At 47.0% G+C, this 19126-nt stretch overlaps 1 protein-coding gene across 1 annotated transcript in view; it reads right to left on the bottom strand.

Annotated features, from left to right (window-relative positions):
* Positions 1-1674: 1674 nt before the first annotated feature.
* Positions 1675-19126, bottom strand: part of P2rx3 (purinergic receptor P2X 3) — a 34103-nt gene continuing 16651 nt past the window's right edge. The window contains exons 10-13 of the mRNA XM_020167647.2: positions 5564-5657; positions 5252-5317; positions 4575-4652; positions 1675-4159 (exon numbers count right to left, since the gene is read on the bottom strand). Coding sequence (XP_020023236.2) covers positions 4046-4159; positions 4575-4652; positions 5252-5317; positions 5564-5657 — 352 coding nt within the window. The 3' untranslated portion in view covers positions 1675-4045. The remainder of the gene's footprint in view (positions 4160-4574; positions 4653-5251; positions 5318-5563; positions 5658-19126) is intronic.

Genomic DNA, 19126 nt, shown 5'->3' with positions numbered 1-19126 from the left:
GATATGCCTATCTATGAATGTGGTCTGTCTAGCTTTGTACCCTTATACACCTGAATCTCTGTGTATATGATTACATATGTGCTTCTGAGTCTTTGAGCATATGTATGTGAGTGTGTATATGTGTCAGTGTGTATCTGAGCATGTCTGTGTACCTGTCTTTGTGGGTATACATGTGTTTATCTGTATATGCATCTGATATGGTTTCAGGAGCAAACCCCCAGTTTTTCCAGATGTGCTGTGTTTCTAAAAGTGGGGTTGTAGGAACAGGGGACTGGCGACAGCCCTGGAAAGTGGATAGTGGGGAGACAGCAGGGATGAGTGCCTTGAACGTGGGCAGGTCTCTGGTCAGGGGAAATGAGCCTTGGACGGCCATGAGCCTCACCAGTGCTGGGCCCCAAGGACTGTCTCTAGGTGAAAGGTCTGTCTTTGGTAGAAGGGCCTATTCCTCTGCCTTGGATGGAGATTGGGCCAGGCAGTTCTTAATCACAGCAGGACAAGGGATTGTTTTCCCAATGGGCATGGGAGGTATGGAGCAGGGCTCCACGCAGGTCACCTGCATTGAACACTGCAATAAGCCAGTTCTTGAAGCAATAAGCTCATAAAGGAACAGTGGAGTCTGCTGCAGGGGTGGGAGGGTGAGCAGTAAGGGAAGCTCTGCATAGGTAGCTCTGGGAATGGTATTTCAGCTGAACACCAAGCCCTGGTTATCAACCTCCATATATATCACTGATGGGAAATGGCCTATAATCAAAACCAGTAGCCCAACATCCTGACAACCAAAACCAGAAGTAAAAGTAGGAAAGAGAAGAGAGGGAAACCAAGATCCTTCCAGACTGAAGCTTCCTTAGGGTAGGCCAAAGTAAATATGGTTCCCTCTGATCTCTACCTCTGTCCCTTATTGTGTCTTTGCTTCAACCCTTATATATTAATTCCTCTGGCTATTTAAGGCCTTCCAGACTTGAATATCTTGACTAAAAAGAAAATACTCTTGAGAAAAGAAATTCCCCAGAACATTATCTATTAATACCTCTGGGATGTTGATTGACAACTTGCTGAGAACAAGGTTTTGTGAGAAGGAGCACAGAAGGGAGGGATGTATGGAATTGTCAGGAGGTATGGTGGGGATTGGGTGGGAGGAAAAGAAGGAAAGCTATGAAAAAGGAGATTATGAAGCCAAGACAGTGTTGTGTTTACCCAGTTTCTCTTCCTTGAATCCCAAGAAGACTAAATTTCCCAGCATTCATTGCAGTAAAGTTCAGATCTACTGCATCTGGCCAATAGGATGTGATTGGAAGTGGTCACTCTCAGACCTGGTGTCTGAAGGATTCCCTAGATCCTCCAGCTCTCACTTTACCTGCCATAGTGATCGGGAGTCATGTGTCTCAGATGGCATACCTACCAGAGGGACAGGCTGTCTGTTTAGTAAACCTTGAAATTTTGTTACTTCAGCAAAACCTGGTTTAGCTCAACTAACCCATATAGAAAAGAATGTTTCAATACATTTCCTGATTTTTACCAAATAGATATAGACCAGCATTTAAGATTCCAGACTCTGGATTCAGAAAATTCTGGGTTCAAGTCCCAGCTCTCCCATTTCCACTTCTACGAAATGACAGTTGAATTAGGTAATACCTGTCACACATTAAGCCCGTTGCTTACCAATGGTGAGTCATCAATAAATGTTAGCTTTTATGCTGAATCATGAAAGAAGAAATGTAGTGTTAGAAATGATCATGGGTTCCATCTTCATTTCCACGTATTATCAGTTTGTTTTTCTATCAAATAGAATTAATAAACAGGTAGCAGCCTCACTAGGGCTGGTGTGTGGGCCCCTGTGGATGTGTTGGTGATTGTGCTAGGTAAATCATGACGTGACAGAGACAAGCTGGCTATTGTTATTACTACTTATATTAACCCTGCATCTAACACACAAGCAGCAACTTGGTTCAGACATGGGGAGGACAGTATCGGGTTCACACGCACTTACTGGCAGGCTCAGGAGTGGCTGAGGCACTGCAGGAGGACAGGGAAGAGCTATGGGAGAGGGTCCCTCCAAGACACAGTCACCCCATCTCCCACAGAGCATTTCTGTGAGCCCAGCCTCAGCCCAGTCTCAGCCCAGCTTCCTGAAATCTGCATTGGTAATGGACATCCATGGGATTCCTGCTTGGAGAATGTGAAGCTACTTTCCTTGATGTCTCTGCTGGCGAAATAAAGTCTGGTCAGGTCTCTGGAAACTGCACTGAGTCTGGCATTGGGGAGCTATTATCCCATTACCTTGAGGAAGGGGCTGTGAGAGAGGGCAGAGAGAGGGAAGAGGTGATGGACTTCATGGGGAAGAGTTTTACCCTTCTCTCCCTGGGGTGGGGGATCATTAGGGTCTGGCCTGTGGAAGTACCCTGTGTGAACCTCCCAAGCTGCTTCCAGATTTCCTATCTCCCTTTTGTTGAGGGGTCAGCCCTCTCTCTATAGGTAAGTGAATTTCTGCTAAGACCTTGTGATTATGCCCATTTTTACTATGATGCTAAAAAACCCTATACCTCAGGGCTACTCACTTGCATGAGCCTCTTCTTATATCTACTTTCATATTATTTTTTAAAAGATGCTCCCAGTTGGGCATGATGGTACACATCTGAAATCTCAGCACTCAGGATGCTAAAGCAGGGGGATTGAGAGTTCAAGGCCAGCCTGGGCTACATAGTCAGACCCTGTCTCAAAGAAAATACAAGAAGATACCCCCAAATTGTATCCCTGATGGCCTCAAAAACCTGGGTCTGCCCCCAAGCCCTGCCTTAGTGAGATTTTGACCCTCTCACTACTATATGAAACCCAGAAAGGGGACAGGGGGCATCTAAGCCAATGGAGCCGGTTTCCTGTTCTTGACTCCTTCCCTGAGCAGGAGGACACCTGGGTTCTCTCCTGGCCACTAACTCAATGGAACTGGACAGGTCATTTCCCCTTTTGAGCCTCAGTATGCTCATTTGCAAGCAAGAGGATTTCACAAGATGGTTTCTGATGCCTCTTTAAGCTTCTAACTTTAGAAGACTGACCCATTTTTTAGGACCCTTTAGGGACAGGCTAGCTGGCCTGACTGACTGGCGTAGAGGGGACTCGGTCTCACTGGAGCCTTTTCACCAGTGTTTTACATGAAGAATGCTTATCTCCTGGGGCAGGACCCAAGGTCCAGGAATCACCTTCCACCCTGAGAGTGAGGAGCCCCAGATGTGTGTGGGTATGTGTGGCATCCCAGAGGGAAAACAAGAAGAGCCCATTCCTTTCCCTCACCTCTAGCATGAAATAAGGAAAAATTCACCCATAGTCATGCCTATTTCTTTCTGAATTTGAGATCTACCTGAGTCAGAGAAGAGATGCTATACCACTGTCTAACTGGTCTCCTCTAAACTGGGGCCTGAGTTCCTGTGAAATCCTGGGCTTACTCTTCATTGCCCCAATCATGGCTTGGGAAAGGTGCTGATGTCGCAGGGCAGACACCCGGGGAGTGTGTTGTTCTCTTGTGGGTGTGGGCAAAGGAGTTAGTCAGACACGGGTTCAAATCTCAGCTTTCTCACTACCTGGCCATATGGCCTGTGACAAATGACTCAGTCTTTGTGAGCCTCAGTTTATCTTCAAAACAGGGAAACAACTGCCTGGCAGGATTAATCATTTAATCTAGGGATTAAATGAGACAATGTGTGTGAAAGTGCCTGGCACTTTGGGGTCACTTTGGTGGGCCCTTTGGGGTCCTTGTGATTACTATTATTATCTCTAATTTTTGGGAGGGGGACGATGGAGGTGCTGCTGCTCTGAGAGCCTTGGGAAGCAGATTGGGGCATGCAAGGGGTGAAGGTGAGATTCAGGTCTTAGCAGGGAGCACTACCTGTCTGCTGGAGCAATGGGAAGCCCAGACATCTGGGTCCCAGCTGTGGCCTAAGGGGTAAGTAGCAGAAATGAGATCTCCTCTTCTACCCCACCCCTCCTTGCCCAGGTGGGGCCCCTGTTAGAGGTCTGGAGCCCAAGGGTGAGCATGGGGTTGTTGGAAGGGATCCTAGTGGCCAATGGAGTAGGCCCCTGAGTCTGTAGACTGCTTCTCTTCTGTGGTCTGGTCGCTGGGGTACACTGGGTTGGCCAAGGCAGTGACCTTCAGAGTCGTCTCATTCACCTGCAGGCAGAAGGGCTGGTATTGTTATGTTCTGATTCGGGGAAAGGTCTCCTGTGTGACTTATTTGACAGAATTAGCAGTGGAGGCCATGGCCTGGTCATTAGGAGAGCTAGAGAAAATCGGGCAATCCAACTCTTTCTGAATACACCAAGGGAAAACAGAAACCTGAGTCATCCCATGCAGAATTTATCCTGACCCAGAAATAGAGATGGGATGACAAATGGGTGGGGATGTTGACAGGGATGATCTACAGAATCCCCAAAATTCTCCGAAGAGTTCACTCTTGGCTGAACCCTTTCTTGTTTGGACTCCACATATTCACTGAGGCCCAATGAACTTCCCTCACTGACAGTCCCTAGTGTCCAGCACCCCTCATTCTCCTGACCCTCTACTTAAATTGCCCCTTCCAACTCACCTCCTCAAACTTCCTAGCTTTGTACTGGTCGGCCCCCTTGAGGAAGTTGAGCAAGATGATGTCACAGAGAACAGTTCCCTGGAGGAGAGGCAGGACAGGCTTAGGAGGGCCACATGGGATGGGTGGGAGCAGGGTGGCAGAACTCAAGGGACCACTGAGTTGGTCAGGCCCTGGGCATGACAGACATCAGGCCAGGGTAGATGATGAGTCCTTCAGACGGGCCTGACTGATGTTTCCTCTTAGAAAAATACTCAGGGCTTTGCAAGATGTCTTTGTGGTCCACCTTTCCAGCTCCTGGGGATGACCCTATGCCACACACACACAGAGGGCTTGGTAGGAGAAGCCCACCAAGACCTGGGGGAGGAGCCCTGAAAACGGGGCTCTGTCCTTGACTAAGATCTATGGAAACCTGGAGCTTCTGCTACCTTTATGGTGAGAAGCAGGATCCTCTTACCAGATAGAGCCTCCTGAAAATAGGAAAGTGGTTTGGGGTGGTCATGAACTTTGGGAAGTAATGATAGAGAAGTTCCAGCCAGGGCTACCCAGCAGGAGGTGGTGGAAGAGACTGAAACATCTGGTCAGAGGGAGGGCTGGGATGGGCCACTCCCTGTTGTCTGAGTCTGCCTGGGACCCACCCTGACCAGTCTCCTGTCAGAGCCTAGAGTGGCTGAACTCACCACTCCCACAGAAGTGAAGGCTGCCACAGAGCTGATGATGGTGGGGATGATGTTGAACTTGCCGGCCTGTATGCACAAAGAACAAGGCTAGTGGGTAAAGGACTCAGCTGAGAGGTGGTGAGGCCTGAGGCCGAACCTGGAGTCCCAGCCAGAGAGGCATGAGTCAGTGGGTCCCACCCCTCCATGGTCCAGGTGAGGTGACAGGAGATGTGGCCAACTGGCGAGTGGCAGATCCCTCCCCCAAAAGGAGCCCCTTCAGGGCTCAAGAGCTGGCCTGAGATGCCTCCCCAGCCCACCCCATCTAGGACTCACATTTCCATACACCAGCACGTCAAAGCGGATGCCAAAAGCCTTCAGGAGTGTGCGATACTCACTGCCATTCTCCATTTTGTAGTACTTGGCAAACCTGGAGGCCAGAGGAGAAAGTAGGTTCCCCATGGGCTCCTGTCTCTCCTGCCTGAATCCCCAAGGTCCTCTGGAGCCCCGTGATCCTCATTTACTAAGGAGCCCTTACCAGTGGTTTGGTGAGATGTCCTCCCTGTGTGGTTACCTGACCTCCTGCACAGGCATCATCTTGTGGATTTGTTTAAAAAGCAGATTCCCAAACTATACCCAGAACCTGTAGAACCAGCATCTCTGTGGGCGAGACCAAAGACTCTTCCTTTTAAAGAATTTCTCCATATAATTCTGTTGTGTACAAGTCTGAGCCACTGCTTGACTCCAGGCTTCTTCAGTTTTACTTGTTTGGGTATCTCAGGGCCCAGCTCACTGCAGGTACTTCCTCTCTCCCACAGGCTTCTCATCTAATCTGGGCTCAAATCTTCGTTTTACCACCTATCAGCTGTGCAACCTGGGGACAGTTATTTAACCTCTCTGAGACTCAGTTGTCTCATCTGTGAGTGGAAACAATACAGAGGCCTGCTTCCCAAAGTTGTCTTGAGAATTGAGTGAAACCACATAATGTCAGGGGTTCAGAACTGTCTTGGAACATAGTAAGTGCTCAGGAAGTACTTGTTGATATTGGTTGTTGTTATTTGCTGAAGAAATATGTTTACATGTGTATAGCAGCTGAAAAAGTGTTTTTAGACACCTTACCTCCTATGGCACAGGGAAATAATTGCATTATTATTATTATCATTATTATTGTTATTTTGGTGAGACTGGGGTTTGAACTCAGGGCTTTGTATTTGCAAAGCAGGGGCTCTATTGCTTAAGCTACATCTCTAGTACATTTTTTGGAGACGAGGTCTCACGAATTATTTACTCTGGGTGGCCTCAAATCATGATTCTCCCGATCTCAGCCTCCCAAGCATCTTGGATTACAGGCATTAGCTAGTAACATGGGCTAATTGTCCTATTTTTCAAATGAGGCTCTAAGGAGTCAAGTAACATGGCCAGGGTTACTTAACTGGCGAAACTCAGCACTAGATTTGCCCAAGTCCTCTATCCCTTCTCTGCTTTGGCTGCTGGGAGACTTATACTGAGCTGGGGACTTATGAGAACAATCACATTTCATTCTCACCACAGGCAGAGGTGGGAGCTCAACACAAGAGGGGAGGTATTCACACCCCAACTTTGGTAAGGAAGGGACTTGTCTGTGGTTTCACTTAAGAGTTGGATTTGGGGTTTGAATTGCATCAATCTTTTGGCTTCTAAAGCCAGTGCACTGTCTGCCTATCATAACCCAAACCCTAATATTAGCATGGTCTGATCTCTTTTTAGGCTACTGTCCCACAGGTCCAAAGTAGGTTTGTGGTGCCAGCATCCTTGGAGAATGGTGAGGATTAAATGAGACAATGGGAATGAAAAATCTCAGACAGCTCTGTGAGTGTGTGTGGCCAACACTGCTCTTACTCAGTGCTGGCTGTCTCCCTCTGAGTGGCTGTGGTCCCCACAGATTCCCAGGCCTCTCTCTCTTCAGGGAGAGGGATCTTGGAACTCATTCTCTGAATGAGTGATGTGGTACCCTTCCCAAGGACATTTGCATTCGAAACTGTACAGCAGTTTGCCCAAGCAAATCAATAGTGGAGGATTACAGGCACAGGGAGGATGGTAATTGTGATGGAGAAAAGTCACCTTAAAGCAAAAATCCTTGGCCACTGCTCTGGCTGCCATTGGGTAATGGGGAACTTTGGAGCTGGGCAGAAACAAGTCTCACTCCTGGCTCCACCACTTGCTGCCAGTGTGGCCTTTTATGTAACTTAGCTCTCAGTGTGTCAGTTTCCTTCTCTATAGAAATAGACATGCTTTGTTAGCGATAGTGGGTATACACTTGCTGAGGCCAACTCTTTTTTTTTTTTTTGGTGGAACTGAGATTTGAACTCAGAGCTTTGCACTTGCAAGCAGGAGCTCTACTTCCTGAGCCACACTGACAGCCCATTTTGGAGATGGAGCCTCACAAACTATTTGCTCAACCTGGCCTTGAACTTTGATCCTCTCAATCTCAGTCTCCCAAGTAGCCAGGAATATAGGTGTGAGCCACCAGTGCCTAGCTGAGACCAACTCTTCATAGAAATCCCTGATTCTGTCTGCCTCTCCACCCTCATTCTCTGTGTCTTCTCTGCCCAGCTCTGGATCCTGGGAGCCTGGTCTGAGAGAGTGTTTTGACCAAGCGCCCTGCCCAGTTTCCAGGTGGATTCAGTCAAAGGTAAATACTAACAGATCAGTGGCTGGAGGAGACCGGGGTGGGGGGGCGGGAATGGCACAGAAAGTCAGGGTGTTTAGTCTACTGAGTCACTAGCAGTGGCTTAGTTTTCCACTGAAGGCCAAGAACCTGTAGAGCAACGCTGTCTTATAGTCTCACCTTTCTCTAGGTTCTGTGCACCGCTTCCTCTCCTTGCCCACACTAGCCCCATGGTAGCAGTTTCCACATGTTGCCAGACCGGGGACCCTTCACCAGCCAGGTTGGTTCCCTTTATCCTAGGTGCATCTTTGTGAAGACCCCCTGCATCCAATCACCCCCTTGAGACTACCCACTGTTTCACTCCAGGAAATCTACCCTAACCATCCCCATTGTGGCCTGAGAGCTTATCCAGGTTGGGAAGGATTACAGAAGCACAGACAGCATATTTTCTGTTTCTGTCTGTGCCTGGGCATGGCCAGAGCTTGTGTGCTTCAGTGATGCACTTGCTGCCTGAGTAAGACTGAAAACTATCTAGTGAGTTAAGGTTCTAGGAGGAGCTTGACCCAGAAAGGTGTTTCCCGTGGGCATCGCAACTGAAGGGAGAGAAGTAGGATAGGCAAGAGGAACTTCTACAAAGAGTGAGACCCAGGGTAAAAATGAGTGGCCCAAGAAAGGGGCTTAAGGAAGTGCAGCCTCAGCCTGAAGAAGGAACGGCTTGGAGGTTAGGGAAAGAGGGGAGGGTGAGACCATCTTTAACTCTGGCAAGTTATGTCTGGGCGGTGTCAGGGGAATGCTGCACAGACCAAGACAAAGTAATGAATTCAAGGCTCAGCAATGGGAGGATGAGGACATGGATGCTGGGAAGTATCTTGTGTCTATATTAATGCGGAGGTCCAAGAATCCAGTTCTCTAAGGAGGTCTCTCAGGAGATTTCAAACAATTCTGGAAAAGAAGTATCTGGAGTGGGAAGAAAGCTCCAGGAAGTCCTCCCTGTAGTTTTCAGGTTTTGAGGGTTAGCAGAGACTACGAACATCTCCACACCCACCATTTACAGAGCACCAGTAACACAAGTAAATCTCATAATATAAGCATCTCAGCAGTGTTGTTGACCCATTTTATAGATGAAGAGATAGAGGAGAACGTAACTTGCTTCTGTACTGATGACGTCAAAGTCCATATCCAGATTCCTGAACCATCCTGTCTCCAGGTCCAGGTAGCTGTTAAGGATGCAGGGAGCCCTTATGCAAGTTCTCATAGCCCTCCTGTTCTCACAGCACTGGAGAATTTAAGGCCCTTGTTGCAGAACTGTGGCACCTGATACCCATGGGGGAATGGGCAGGGGAGAGAGGGTTGGTTACAGATGTTTGGGGCAGGGCAGAGTTGGGCTATGGTCCTGAAGCCTTCATTTTTGGCCTAAGTCTGCAATCATGAAAAATGCTCTGACATCAATTCAGAGAACAAGAAGTCGGCATTCTGGGCCCTGCCGTTTGAGTGAGGGCTGGCTAAATTTATCCGGGGAAGGAATGTGAAAGGAACAGGGAGAAAAATCAGAGCGGACTTGGTTTTTCTCCAGCACCTGCCTTCCAAGAGGCAATAAGCATGGTTAAGATCATTATCTCACCAGCCACCCACCCTCGAGGAGGCTTGGCAGGGACTCGTTCTCTTCCCTGACTTGAGGGAGGAGGAACAGAGCGCAGAGAGGAGGGACAGAGTACAGTGAGGAGGGACAGAGTACAGAGAGGAGGGAGAGGGCACAAAAGGTAGGGATAGGGCACAGGGAGGAGGGACAGGGTACAGCAAGGAGGGACAAACACAGGGAAGAGGGACAGAGTGCAGGGAGGCAGTCCCAGGCTTAGAAAGGGGAAGGACTCAGGAGTCATGACTTCTGTGCTCCAATGTGGCCAGTGGGGAGCACAGAATCTGGTCCACCACCCTCACAGCAGGGATGGCTCAGTGGTTACCAGGGTCTGGGTTACCTTTTCTCTTGGGACATACTTGGAGCCCATTTCCCTGTCCTTTGTATCTAGCTGGGGCCCCATGACTCTCTTGTCAACGGAAAGCGAATGGAAGCAAGGCTTGCCGTCTTGGGCTGAGGTGATTCAGTGCAATGTACTGTCTTCATTCTTCCTTTTCTCAACTTGATGGTCAATTGCTCAGGAGTCAGGGGAGATTTCTGAGGCCCTAAGGAAGACTGACTCAAGGTGGCAGGAGCACAGATCCCTGAATGACTGCATGGAACTCCCCACCTCCATTGACCCACGGTGCACTGGCACCCTGAGCAAGACACAAACCTTGGTGTTAAGATGCTGAGATGAGGGGGTTGTTTGTCAAAGCAATTAGCAACATTTACCCAGACTATGATAACCTCACCCTCTCCCCCTAGTTTTATGCTGAGAAGATTGAGATTCAGTGAGAGGTATTTTGCCACAGGACAAAGAATGAGGTAAATGCAGGGAGAATTAGATAGAAAAAGGGTCATTCTAGGAATAAACTCTTGATGAAGGTCCTAGGCAATCTGAGTGTTGTGCTTGACTGTTGAACTAGCTTCTTGAACCTGGGAAAGTCACCCAACCTCTCAGGGCGGGGAGGGCGGGGGAAATGGGAATAAAAAGAACTGTGGGGAGAATGAGTTGTTGAAAGAGTGCTCATATCCACTTTCTTCTTATCCTAGGATCAGGATAAAATAAAATAATAATATCTAAATTTACCTTAATCATCACACTGTTCTGACTCCTGGAGATAACTGCTAACGTATACTGAGTGCTTACCATGTTTCAGGTTCTGTGCCAGGTGTCTTACACTTATTAACTCATGTCATGTTCACAACCACCCCATGAAATTAAGAACTATTGCTCTTCCTACATTATAAGTGAGGAGTTAATCAGAATCAGAAAGGCTAAGCAAGTTATCTAATGTCACAAAACCAATAGTTGGAGAATAAAGCCGGGATTTCAGGCTAGTCAGTTGAGCTGTAGAACCCACACTCTTGGCCACTTCTGTGGTTTGCTTATGGTTTATTCCCTCTGAAACTCACGCTGAAATTGAATTCCCATTATGGGATGTTGAGAGGTGGGGCCATGTGGGACCTTGAAGAGGATTAATGAATGGATCAATGGGTATATCAAGAGTGGGTGTGCTGTAAAAACCAGTTTGGCTAGCTCCCTGTCTCTCAGTATATAATGTCCTGTGATGCCTCTGGCCTCTGCCAGCAAGAGGCCATCACCAGACATCCTCCCTCTATCTTGGACCAAAACCATGAGACAAAATAAACCTCCTGTCTTTATAACTTATCCCGTCTGTGGTACTGTTATCAGAAATTAAAAGACTGGGGCAGCCCTGCATTCTAGATTGTTCTTTTTGTTGCCTGATTTCTGTTAAGCCCTGACTAATTTCTCTCAGTACTCCAGCTGGGTGATCCTTTTGCATTTGCTAGGGGATCTCCATCTGAGACATTGACTGTGTGTAGAACAGGAAGCACAAGAGAGTCACACAGTGTGAGAGGAAGGACCCCCTGGTCTCTTCATCTGAAGAGGGAAAGGGCTGAACTACACCATACTTGGGCCTTGATTTCTCCTAAATTCTGATTTTTACCTCTTCGACTTTAGTTTTCTTGGCTGGAAAACATGGTTGATGTGAATGACACCACCATTCAGCACAAGCCCCATCCCTAACCTGGTCTCACCTGCAGTTTGATTCCTTACCATGTACCTCTGCTCCAACACCTTCTCATATTTCCCAAACACACTGTAAAGACACAGCTTTTGCCCATGCTGTTCCATTCTTCTCCCTTATCTACCTTGTGAACTCCTAGTCATCCATTAGGGATTTGCCTCAGATGGCCCATCATTCTTTCATCATTCAACAACACCTTCTGTATACCAGACACTGTGCTAGGCACTGCTAATACACTGGTGATCTTTCTCTTGAGAGGTAGAGAAATATTAATTAATCACATAAAACTGGGTACGTTGTTAAAATTGGACATAAAGAAAGGCTGAGGAAAGGTGTGCCATCCTAAGAGCACAGTTAGAGAAGACATTTGGCCTAGGATAGGTTAGGCAAGGCTTTGTATAAAAGTGACACTCAAGCTGAGACTTGAAGGATGGGGAGTTAAAAGGTACAAAGGCCAGAAATGGAGGCAGCTTTCTTAGTTGAGGGAATTGCATGCCCTACCTTGGGAAAGGACATGGTGCTTATTTTTCTATTTTTGGTGGTCATGGGGTTTGAACTCAGGCCCTTGTGGTTCCTAGGCAAGTGCTCTGCCATTTGAATCACACCCCAGGTCCTTTCCTTTTTGGTTTGTTTTACAGATAGGGTCTTCAGCTAACTTTGCGTTAGCCTGTCTTGGACTGCGATCCTCCTACCACCTCTTCCCAAGTAACAGAGCCTGCAGGAATGTGCGTCCACACCTGGTTTGCTTTTGAGATAGTAGGCTCTGGCTAACTTTTGCCCCAGCTGGCTTCTAATTACACTCCTTCTACCTCCACCTTCCAAGTAGCTGGGATTTCAGGACTGTACCACCGTGCCTGGAAAATGTGGTTTTGAAGAAGCTGAAAGAGCATGGAAGGGTATAGATGGATGAAAGTGGCTGTGACTGGGTCTGTCTTGTCCTGGGTGGCAGAGACAATTGTGTACATATCTTCCCAATTCCATTTTTAGTGACTTCACACTTGTAGTTTGAAATTAACCATAGTGGAGTATTTACACCATGGACACTACAAATCAGGATTTAGCCTTCTTTTTTCCTCTGGAGAATGGGCTTACCAGTTCAGAGCTAAGGCTGTGAAATCCTGCCGGGTTGCCCTTCCAGACTGTAGATGACCATGTAGACTATGGACTACAAGCCTTGTCTTACCGTCTCTTTGCCCAATGACCTAGTGCCCACAGTAAGGGTTTGGACGAATGCTTGCTAGAAGAACACATGAATTTCTGAGGTTGTTGACTTCTCAAAGACTGACTTTAGCAATATTGGCCTCAGGGTTTCCTCCTGCTAACTGGGCAGGTAGAGCTAGTGTAAGGTAGTAACAACAGGGTGTTTGTCTCCCAAATGGATCTAGCAGCTGGCTAGGTGGGAAAGTAAGCGCTATTGCTGCAAAGTAGCCCCTGTGTAGAGGGAGTGGGAAGGGTAGGAACATACTATATGGGGTGCACTTACTCCTGCTTTGCAGTGGGCTGCCCCTCACAACAGAGCTCAGCAGGATAGCCAGTAGACTAGGGACAGGCCTGAATCTTGACTTTGCCACTTGAAATAGTACCCTGGGTCAGCTACCTCACCTCCCTGTGTGTCCTTTAAAAGTGGAGATGACAGCAATAGCTGTAGGGTTATTGAGAGGATTAAATGAGCACACAGCCTTCAATCACTATTATCTATTCATCATCAGGTAACACTGTCTCAGTTGGTTTTGCAGGATGAAGAAAACATAGAAATTCTCAGGCTACTCAACCTGCAAGGGGCACAACTGAAATCTGAACTGTGGCTGCTTGACTCCAAAGCACCTGCTTACCTTTGCTGCTTTCCTAAGACAGGAACTGAAAGGAGAGATCACTGCAGCCCCAGGAGACAGGAAGCTTGGTAGGTAGGTGCATGGTACGCAGGAAGCATGGTAGGTAGGTAGCTGCTGAGGACAGCACCATGTTACTGTGTTTTAATAATGCCTAAGTATCTGAGGAAAGGACACAGCCCAGTTGCCTGCCAGCACTGAGCTGGGAAGGGGAAGAGGAAGAAGAGTAGAGGCTCAGGCAGGGCTGAGCTGTCAGGGATGGGAGACTTCTCTTCAGAGCACACATGGAAGGGCCACTGAGCTCAGACACTTGCGGAAAGCTGGTGGACTAACTTGTCTCCAATTGTCCCTGGCCCAGTCTCGGTGTTGTGGGGCTGTAGGCAACCTCTACAGGCTGTGTTCCCTGGCTCTCTTGCCTTCTGGTCTCAGGGGCTTGGTCAATGAGAGGTACTAGCAGGAAACTAGAGAGCAGGAAGGAGAAAGTGGGGTGGCATTTATTTTGTCTGCTGCTTCCCTGTTCTGCCCTGGCTTTGCCTGTAACTGTGTCTCTCTGTGACTGCTACTCCTGTCAGGGACTCCAGCTCAAAACCAGGCTCCCATTGTTCTTACAATGGCCCACTTTGTTCCTTCCTACCTGCCTCAGCCTCCTTGTTGGTTCTCATTGTGTAAATTTCTTCACAAGACCTTGCTGTGTGTGCTTTTTCTCTGCAACTTTCACTGAGACACCTGTCCTGTGACCAGACAGGACACCCCCAACACATGACTAAATTGAACAGTTTTGAGGCCTGACAGTGCTGAGATGCTTCACGTGTCTGGTCTCTTGTGCCATTAGCAGCAATAGATAACAGATGAGTAAGTACAAACGTCAATTACCGTAACAAATCATTTGTCAGATATATTTCTGCAAGGCAGGGTTGCAGCTCCATTCTAATGGATGGGTCTATAAATAATAGTGCATGCTTCAGCAGCCTGGGTTTTGAAAGCCCTTCCCTAGACACCCATATGTGTTGATTTAGGCTGTTACAATTTGAAGGGGCTTTAAAAATGATCACCTTTAACCAGCCCATTCTACAGAGGAGGAAGCTGAAGCCAAAGGAGGGGATGAAACTTGCTCAAGACTTGAACCTACATCCTGCACTCTGCTTCACCTGCACTTCATCTTGATTTTTCTTGATTTGTCCCAGCACAAAATACAGTTGTCCCTTGCTATCCACAGGGGATTGGTTCCAGGAGCCCCTGGAGATACCAAAATTGATGGATACTCCAGTTCCTTGAATAAAATAGCATGGTATGTGCAAATAACCTATGCACATCCTCCTATATCCTTTAAATAATCTCTAGATTACTTATAATGCCTAATGCAATGTAAACACCGTGTACATAGTGGCCATACAGCCCGGTGCCAGTGGCTCACACCTATAATCATAGCCACACAGGAGGCAGTGATTGGTAGGATTGCAGTTTGAAGTCAGCCCAGGCAAATAGTTTCATGAGACCTTATCTGGAAAAAAATCCATCACAAAAAAAGGGTGGCAGAAGCTATGGAAACAGCCAAGATGCCCCACCACTGACGAATGGATTAAGAAAATGTGGTATCTATACACAATGGAATTTTATGCAGCCATGAAGAAGAACGAAATGTTATCATTCGCTGGTAAATGGATGGAATTGGAGAACATCATTCTGAGTGAGGTTAGCCTGGCCCAAAAGACCAAAAATCGTATGTTCTCCCTCATATGTGGACATTAGATCAAGGGCAAACACAACAAGGGGATTGGACTTTGAGCACATGATAAAAGCGAGAGCACACAAGGGAGGGGTGAGGATAGGTAAGACACCTAAAAAATTAGCTAGCATTTGTTGCCCTTAACTCAGAGAAACTAAAGCAGATACCTTAAAAGCAACTGAGGCCAATAGGAAAAGGGGACCAGGAACTAGAGAAAAGGTTAGATCAAAAAGAATTAACCTAGAAGGTAACACACATGCACAGGAAATTAATGTGAGTCAACTCCCTGTATAGTTATCCTTATCTCAACCAGCAAAAACACTTGTTCCTTCCTATTATTCCTTATACTCTCTCTTCAACAAAATTAGAGATAAGGGCAAAATAGTTTCTGCCGGGTATTGAGGGGACGGGGAGGGGGATGGAGTGGGTGGTAAGGGAGGGTGTGGGGGCAGGGGGAAAAATGACCCAAGCCTGTATGCACATATGAATAATAAAACAATAAAAAAAAAAAAGGGTGGCGGAGTGGCTCAAGTGGTAGAGCACCTGCCTAGCAAGTGTGATGGCCCTGAGTTTAAACCCCAGTACTGCCAAAAAAAAAAAAAAGTCTGTTTTTGTTCAGGACAGATGTAATTATATTCTCAAATATCTTTGATCATGTTTGGTTTCATCCATGAACACAGAATCTATGGACATGGAAGGCTGACTCTATTTTGGGGGTACATACAGTTTTGTCATTTGGGTTCACTAGAATAAATATGCCCCGATCATAGAAACTGGTGTAACTCATCTTTTTATCAGCCACAAAGTTTAGCACATAATATAACCTGGAAGATGGAAGTTACCTTCAGACTCCTCCCCTCATTATCCACAAAGGGCTTCCTCCTGAGGCCTGGATACCTCAGGTGCAAGGAAACACATGAACTATAGGAACAGCCCGATTCTAGCTTTGGATTTTAGCTCCAGCCTTTACAAGTGCTTCCCCATGCTAAGCTGACATTTGCAGAAATCAGTCAATAAACGTTTGCTGAATGGAGAAGGATTTTTATCACGATGTACAAGTCTATTGGAAGCTCTCAGACATCTGTTTAGAAATGATCCATCCTCTGGTAGAGTGGTGGAAACTCCTTCCTAAAGTGGGGACACATAACTGTTACTGCAGCAGGAAAAACAGCAACAAACTTGTGGTTTCCGGGTTTGACTTGAAAGGGAAAACTTGGGCCTGGAATTTGGGTTTCTACGTAAAGGAGGTGGTGTTCTCAGCAAAGCTTTGCCTGGTGAGAAGTAATTTTGCCAGCAGAAATTCACTTTTTACAGTTGATTTCATACTGATAGGAAAATATCTCCTGGCAGACTCATTGCACCTGGGACGGGGCCCAGTCCTTAGAGCTGGGGGAACGCCTCTCCTTAGAGAAGGGTTCAAAGCCAAGTTCATTTATCCACAATCGAGGGACCTAAGCAGCCTCAAAGGAAGACATTTAAAAAATTGTTTGTTGTTGATTTTTTTAAAAAATCATATTAATTTATCCTTAATTAATAAGGCAGGGAAAGATCAGTGGACACAAACGTCAGAAGCTGTACCTGAGACACACATTATTAGCTGTCTGCTTTTGGGAGTGATATGCTTGGCCTCAGTTTCCTCATCTGTAAAATGGAGGCAACCAAACTGGTTCTATCAGTTTACTTGTGGCTATAAGCATAGGCTCTGGAGCCAGCGGCCAGCGTTTGAATTCAGGCTCTAGCTTGATAAGCTGTGTGGTCTTGGACAGGAAAATGAAACTCCCAAGGCCCAGGAAAATGAAACTTCCAAGCCCCAGATTTTGAGCTGGAAAATGCTCTCTCCTCAGAGTGGAAGAGATAATTCATGAAGAGCACTTGCTAAGTTCCTGGCTCCCTGGTAAGTGCACAATGAGTGTCAGATGATATTTTCTACCAGTAACAGTAGTAGTGCAAATCAGATGGACATGAACCCTACACAGGGCTGTGTCAATCCAGGATCACTTGAATTATCTCACTTCCCATGACAGCTCAAGGTGATGAAGAGGAGGCCAGGCATGGTGGCATACTTTCTGTGACCCCAACTACTGGGGAGGTGGAGGTAGGAGGATCATGAGTTCAAGACCAGCTTAGGCAAAATTATTGAGAACCTATCTCAAAAAGAAAATACAAACAAAAGGGCTGAGAGTGTAGTTCAATAGGAAAGCACTTGCCTAGCAAGTGTGAGGACCTGGGTTCAATCCCTAGTACTGGGAGGAGAAAAAGTGAAGAAGAAAAAGGATCATGAGGAATTCAAGCAAATGCACCCAGCTGAAGAGGGCCTTCCATGGTTTCTGTAGAAATGATGGGAGTGGCTGCTTTTAACACACATTTATTCTATGGCTTTTGGAAGGAGAAAAATCCAGATTGTAGAAAGAGTGATCAAAGCCAGCGGCACACTGGATTCTGTCTCTGTTGATTGGCCGAGGATCTATCTTGCTGATCTACACGCTTTGGCATGAAAGCAGAACTGAGGCCAAATCTCAGAGCTTCATGAAATCTGCTGTGGGTACATTTCCAACCCGTAATGATCGCTAGAAACACCTACCGCATGAGGAACATCTAGCATCTGAACAAGTGTTTTTTCGTCCCAGACACCAAGAGAGGAAATCCAAAACTGCATTGCCTTTTAGTAGCAAAGCTGCCTTAGGAGCTCTCAGAGGAGAAATGGGAAGTCAGACATGGCTGTGAACACTGTTCTGTTTCTCTCCCAGCATTTAACAGCTTTTTTTTTTCCCCCCCCATTTGCAAGCCATGTGCTGGTGGAAGGTATGCTAGAAGCCACGGATATAGCCAGACCCCGGCTTTGAGTTTTGATGCGTCTTTTACTTAGGCTGTGTCATCTAGGCAAGGCTGAAAACCTTTCTGAGTTTACTTTGTGGGCAGGGCGGGGGTGGGGGGTGGGGAGGTAGGCTGTGAATCCTGTTCAAAATAGGTGTGAAAGGATTTTTCAGACTTAACTCTAGGGGCTCTTAATCTGAGGGTCAGGGATAGGCTTTTAGAGGTGTATGGAAACCTGAATTTTATACTGCAAAAATGTAAACACACAGGAAAAGGACTGGAAGGAGAGTTCCAAAGATCTAGGATGTAAGCAACCTGCAAGGGAAGGAGGACCAGAAGAGGGAGGGGGAGCCCCTGTCATTACTGTCTGGATCATGTTGTTTGCATTTATTACTCTGAGAAGGCATTTATATCCTATTTTTAGAAATAAAGTATCTTTTTTAAAAATAAATTGTCTGCAATATTGTTTATGTCTGTGAATACGTGCATTTTTCTTGGGCAGCAGTCCATGCTTTCCTCAGGGGCTTAAAGAGGCTGAGACCTCCATAAGATGGTAGATGGCTATACTTGCACAAATGAAAGTTGTTAGGGCTAGATACCACAGGTGCCCCTCCATTAGTGCTTCTCCCTGCTCCAGGCAGCTTCATAGGCCCCTTTGTCTCTGCTGTGGCTGCTGGTGGGACTGCCTGGGCCATGCTCTAATCAGGCTGCACTTTCCTTATAGGTCTGTGTCTCTCCGCTTCCAACAACTGCCTCCTTTCCTTGCCCCTTCAGACCTGTATGGTGACCCATCTTGTCATGTTACTGTCCCTGAGCCTTGTGGTATCCTCTCAGTTTCCCCGCACCCTGCCCACACTTTCAAAGCAGTCCCTTCATTAAACTCTCCTCAAATTACCCAATTTGAATGTGCCATCTGTTTCCTGCTGAGACCCTGACAGATACAGTATTATTAATCTGTCATTGCACCATCAATGCGTATATACTCAGACACACTCACACACCGATATGCTCTCGCTCAGCCTCACACATTCACCCACTAACAACACACCCACTCTTCTGCCAACTCACACACGCACACTCACTCACATAACACCCAGTCTCAGCCCAGCTTAAAATCCTGCTCCCATGAACTGAGGGTCCACCTGTACTGCAGGTGCCCTGCCTATAGCTAAGACTCCCTGCGGGATGCTGCCTTCTGCCTCTGGAGCCCC

This window comes from Castor canadensis, chromosome 1 (assembly GCF_047511655.1).
Source record: "Castor canadensis chromosome 1, mCasCan1.hap1v2, whole genome shotgun sequence".
Classification (NCBI taxonomy): Eukaryota; Metazoa; Chordata; class Mammalia; order Rodentia; family Castoridae; genus Castor; species Castor canadensis.
The sequence above is the reverse complement of the archived record's forward strand: the minus strand, read 5'-3'. Positions and strand labels throughout refer to the sequence as shown.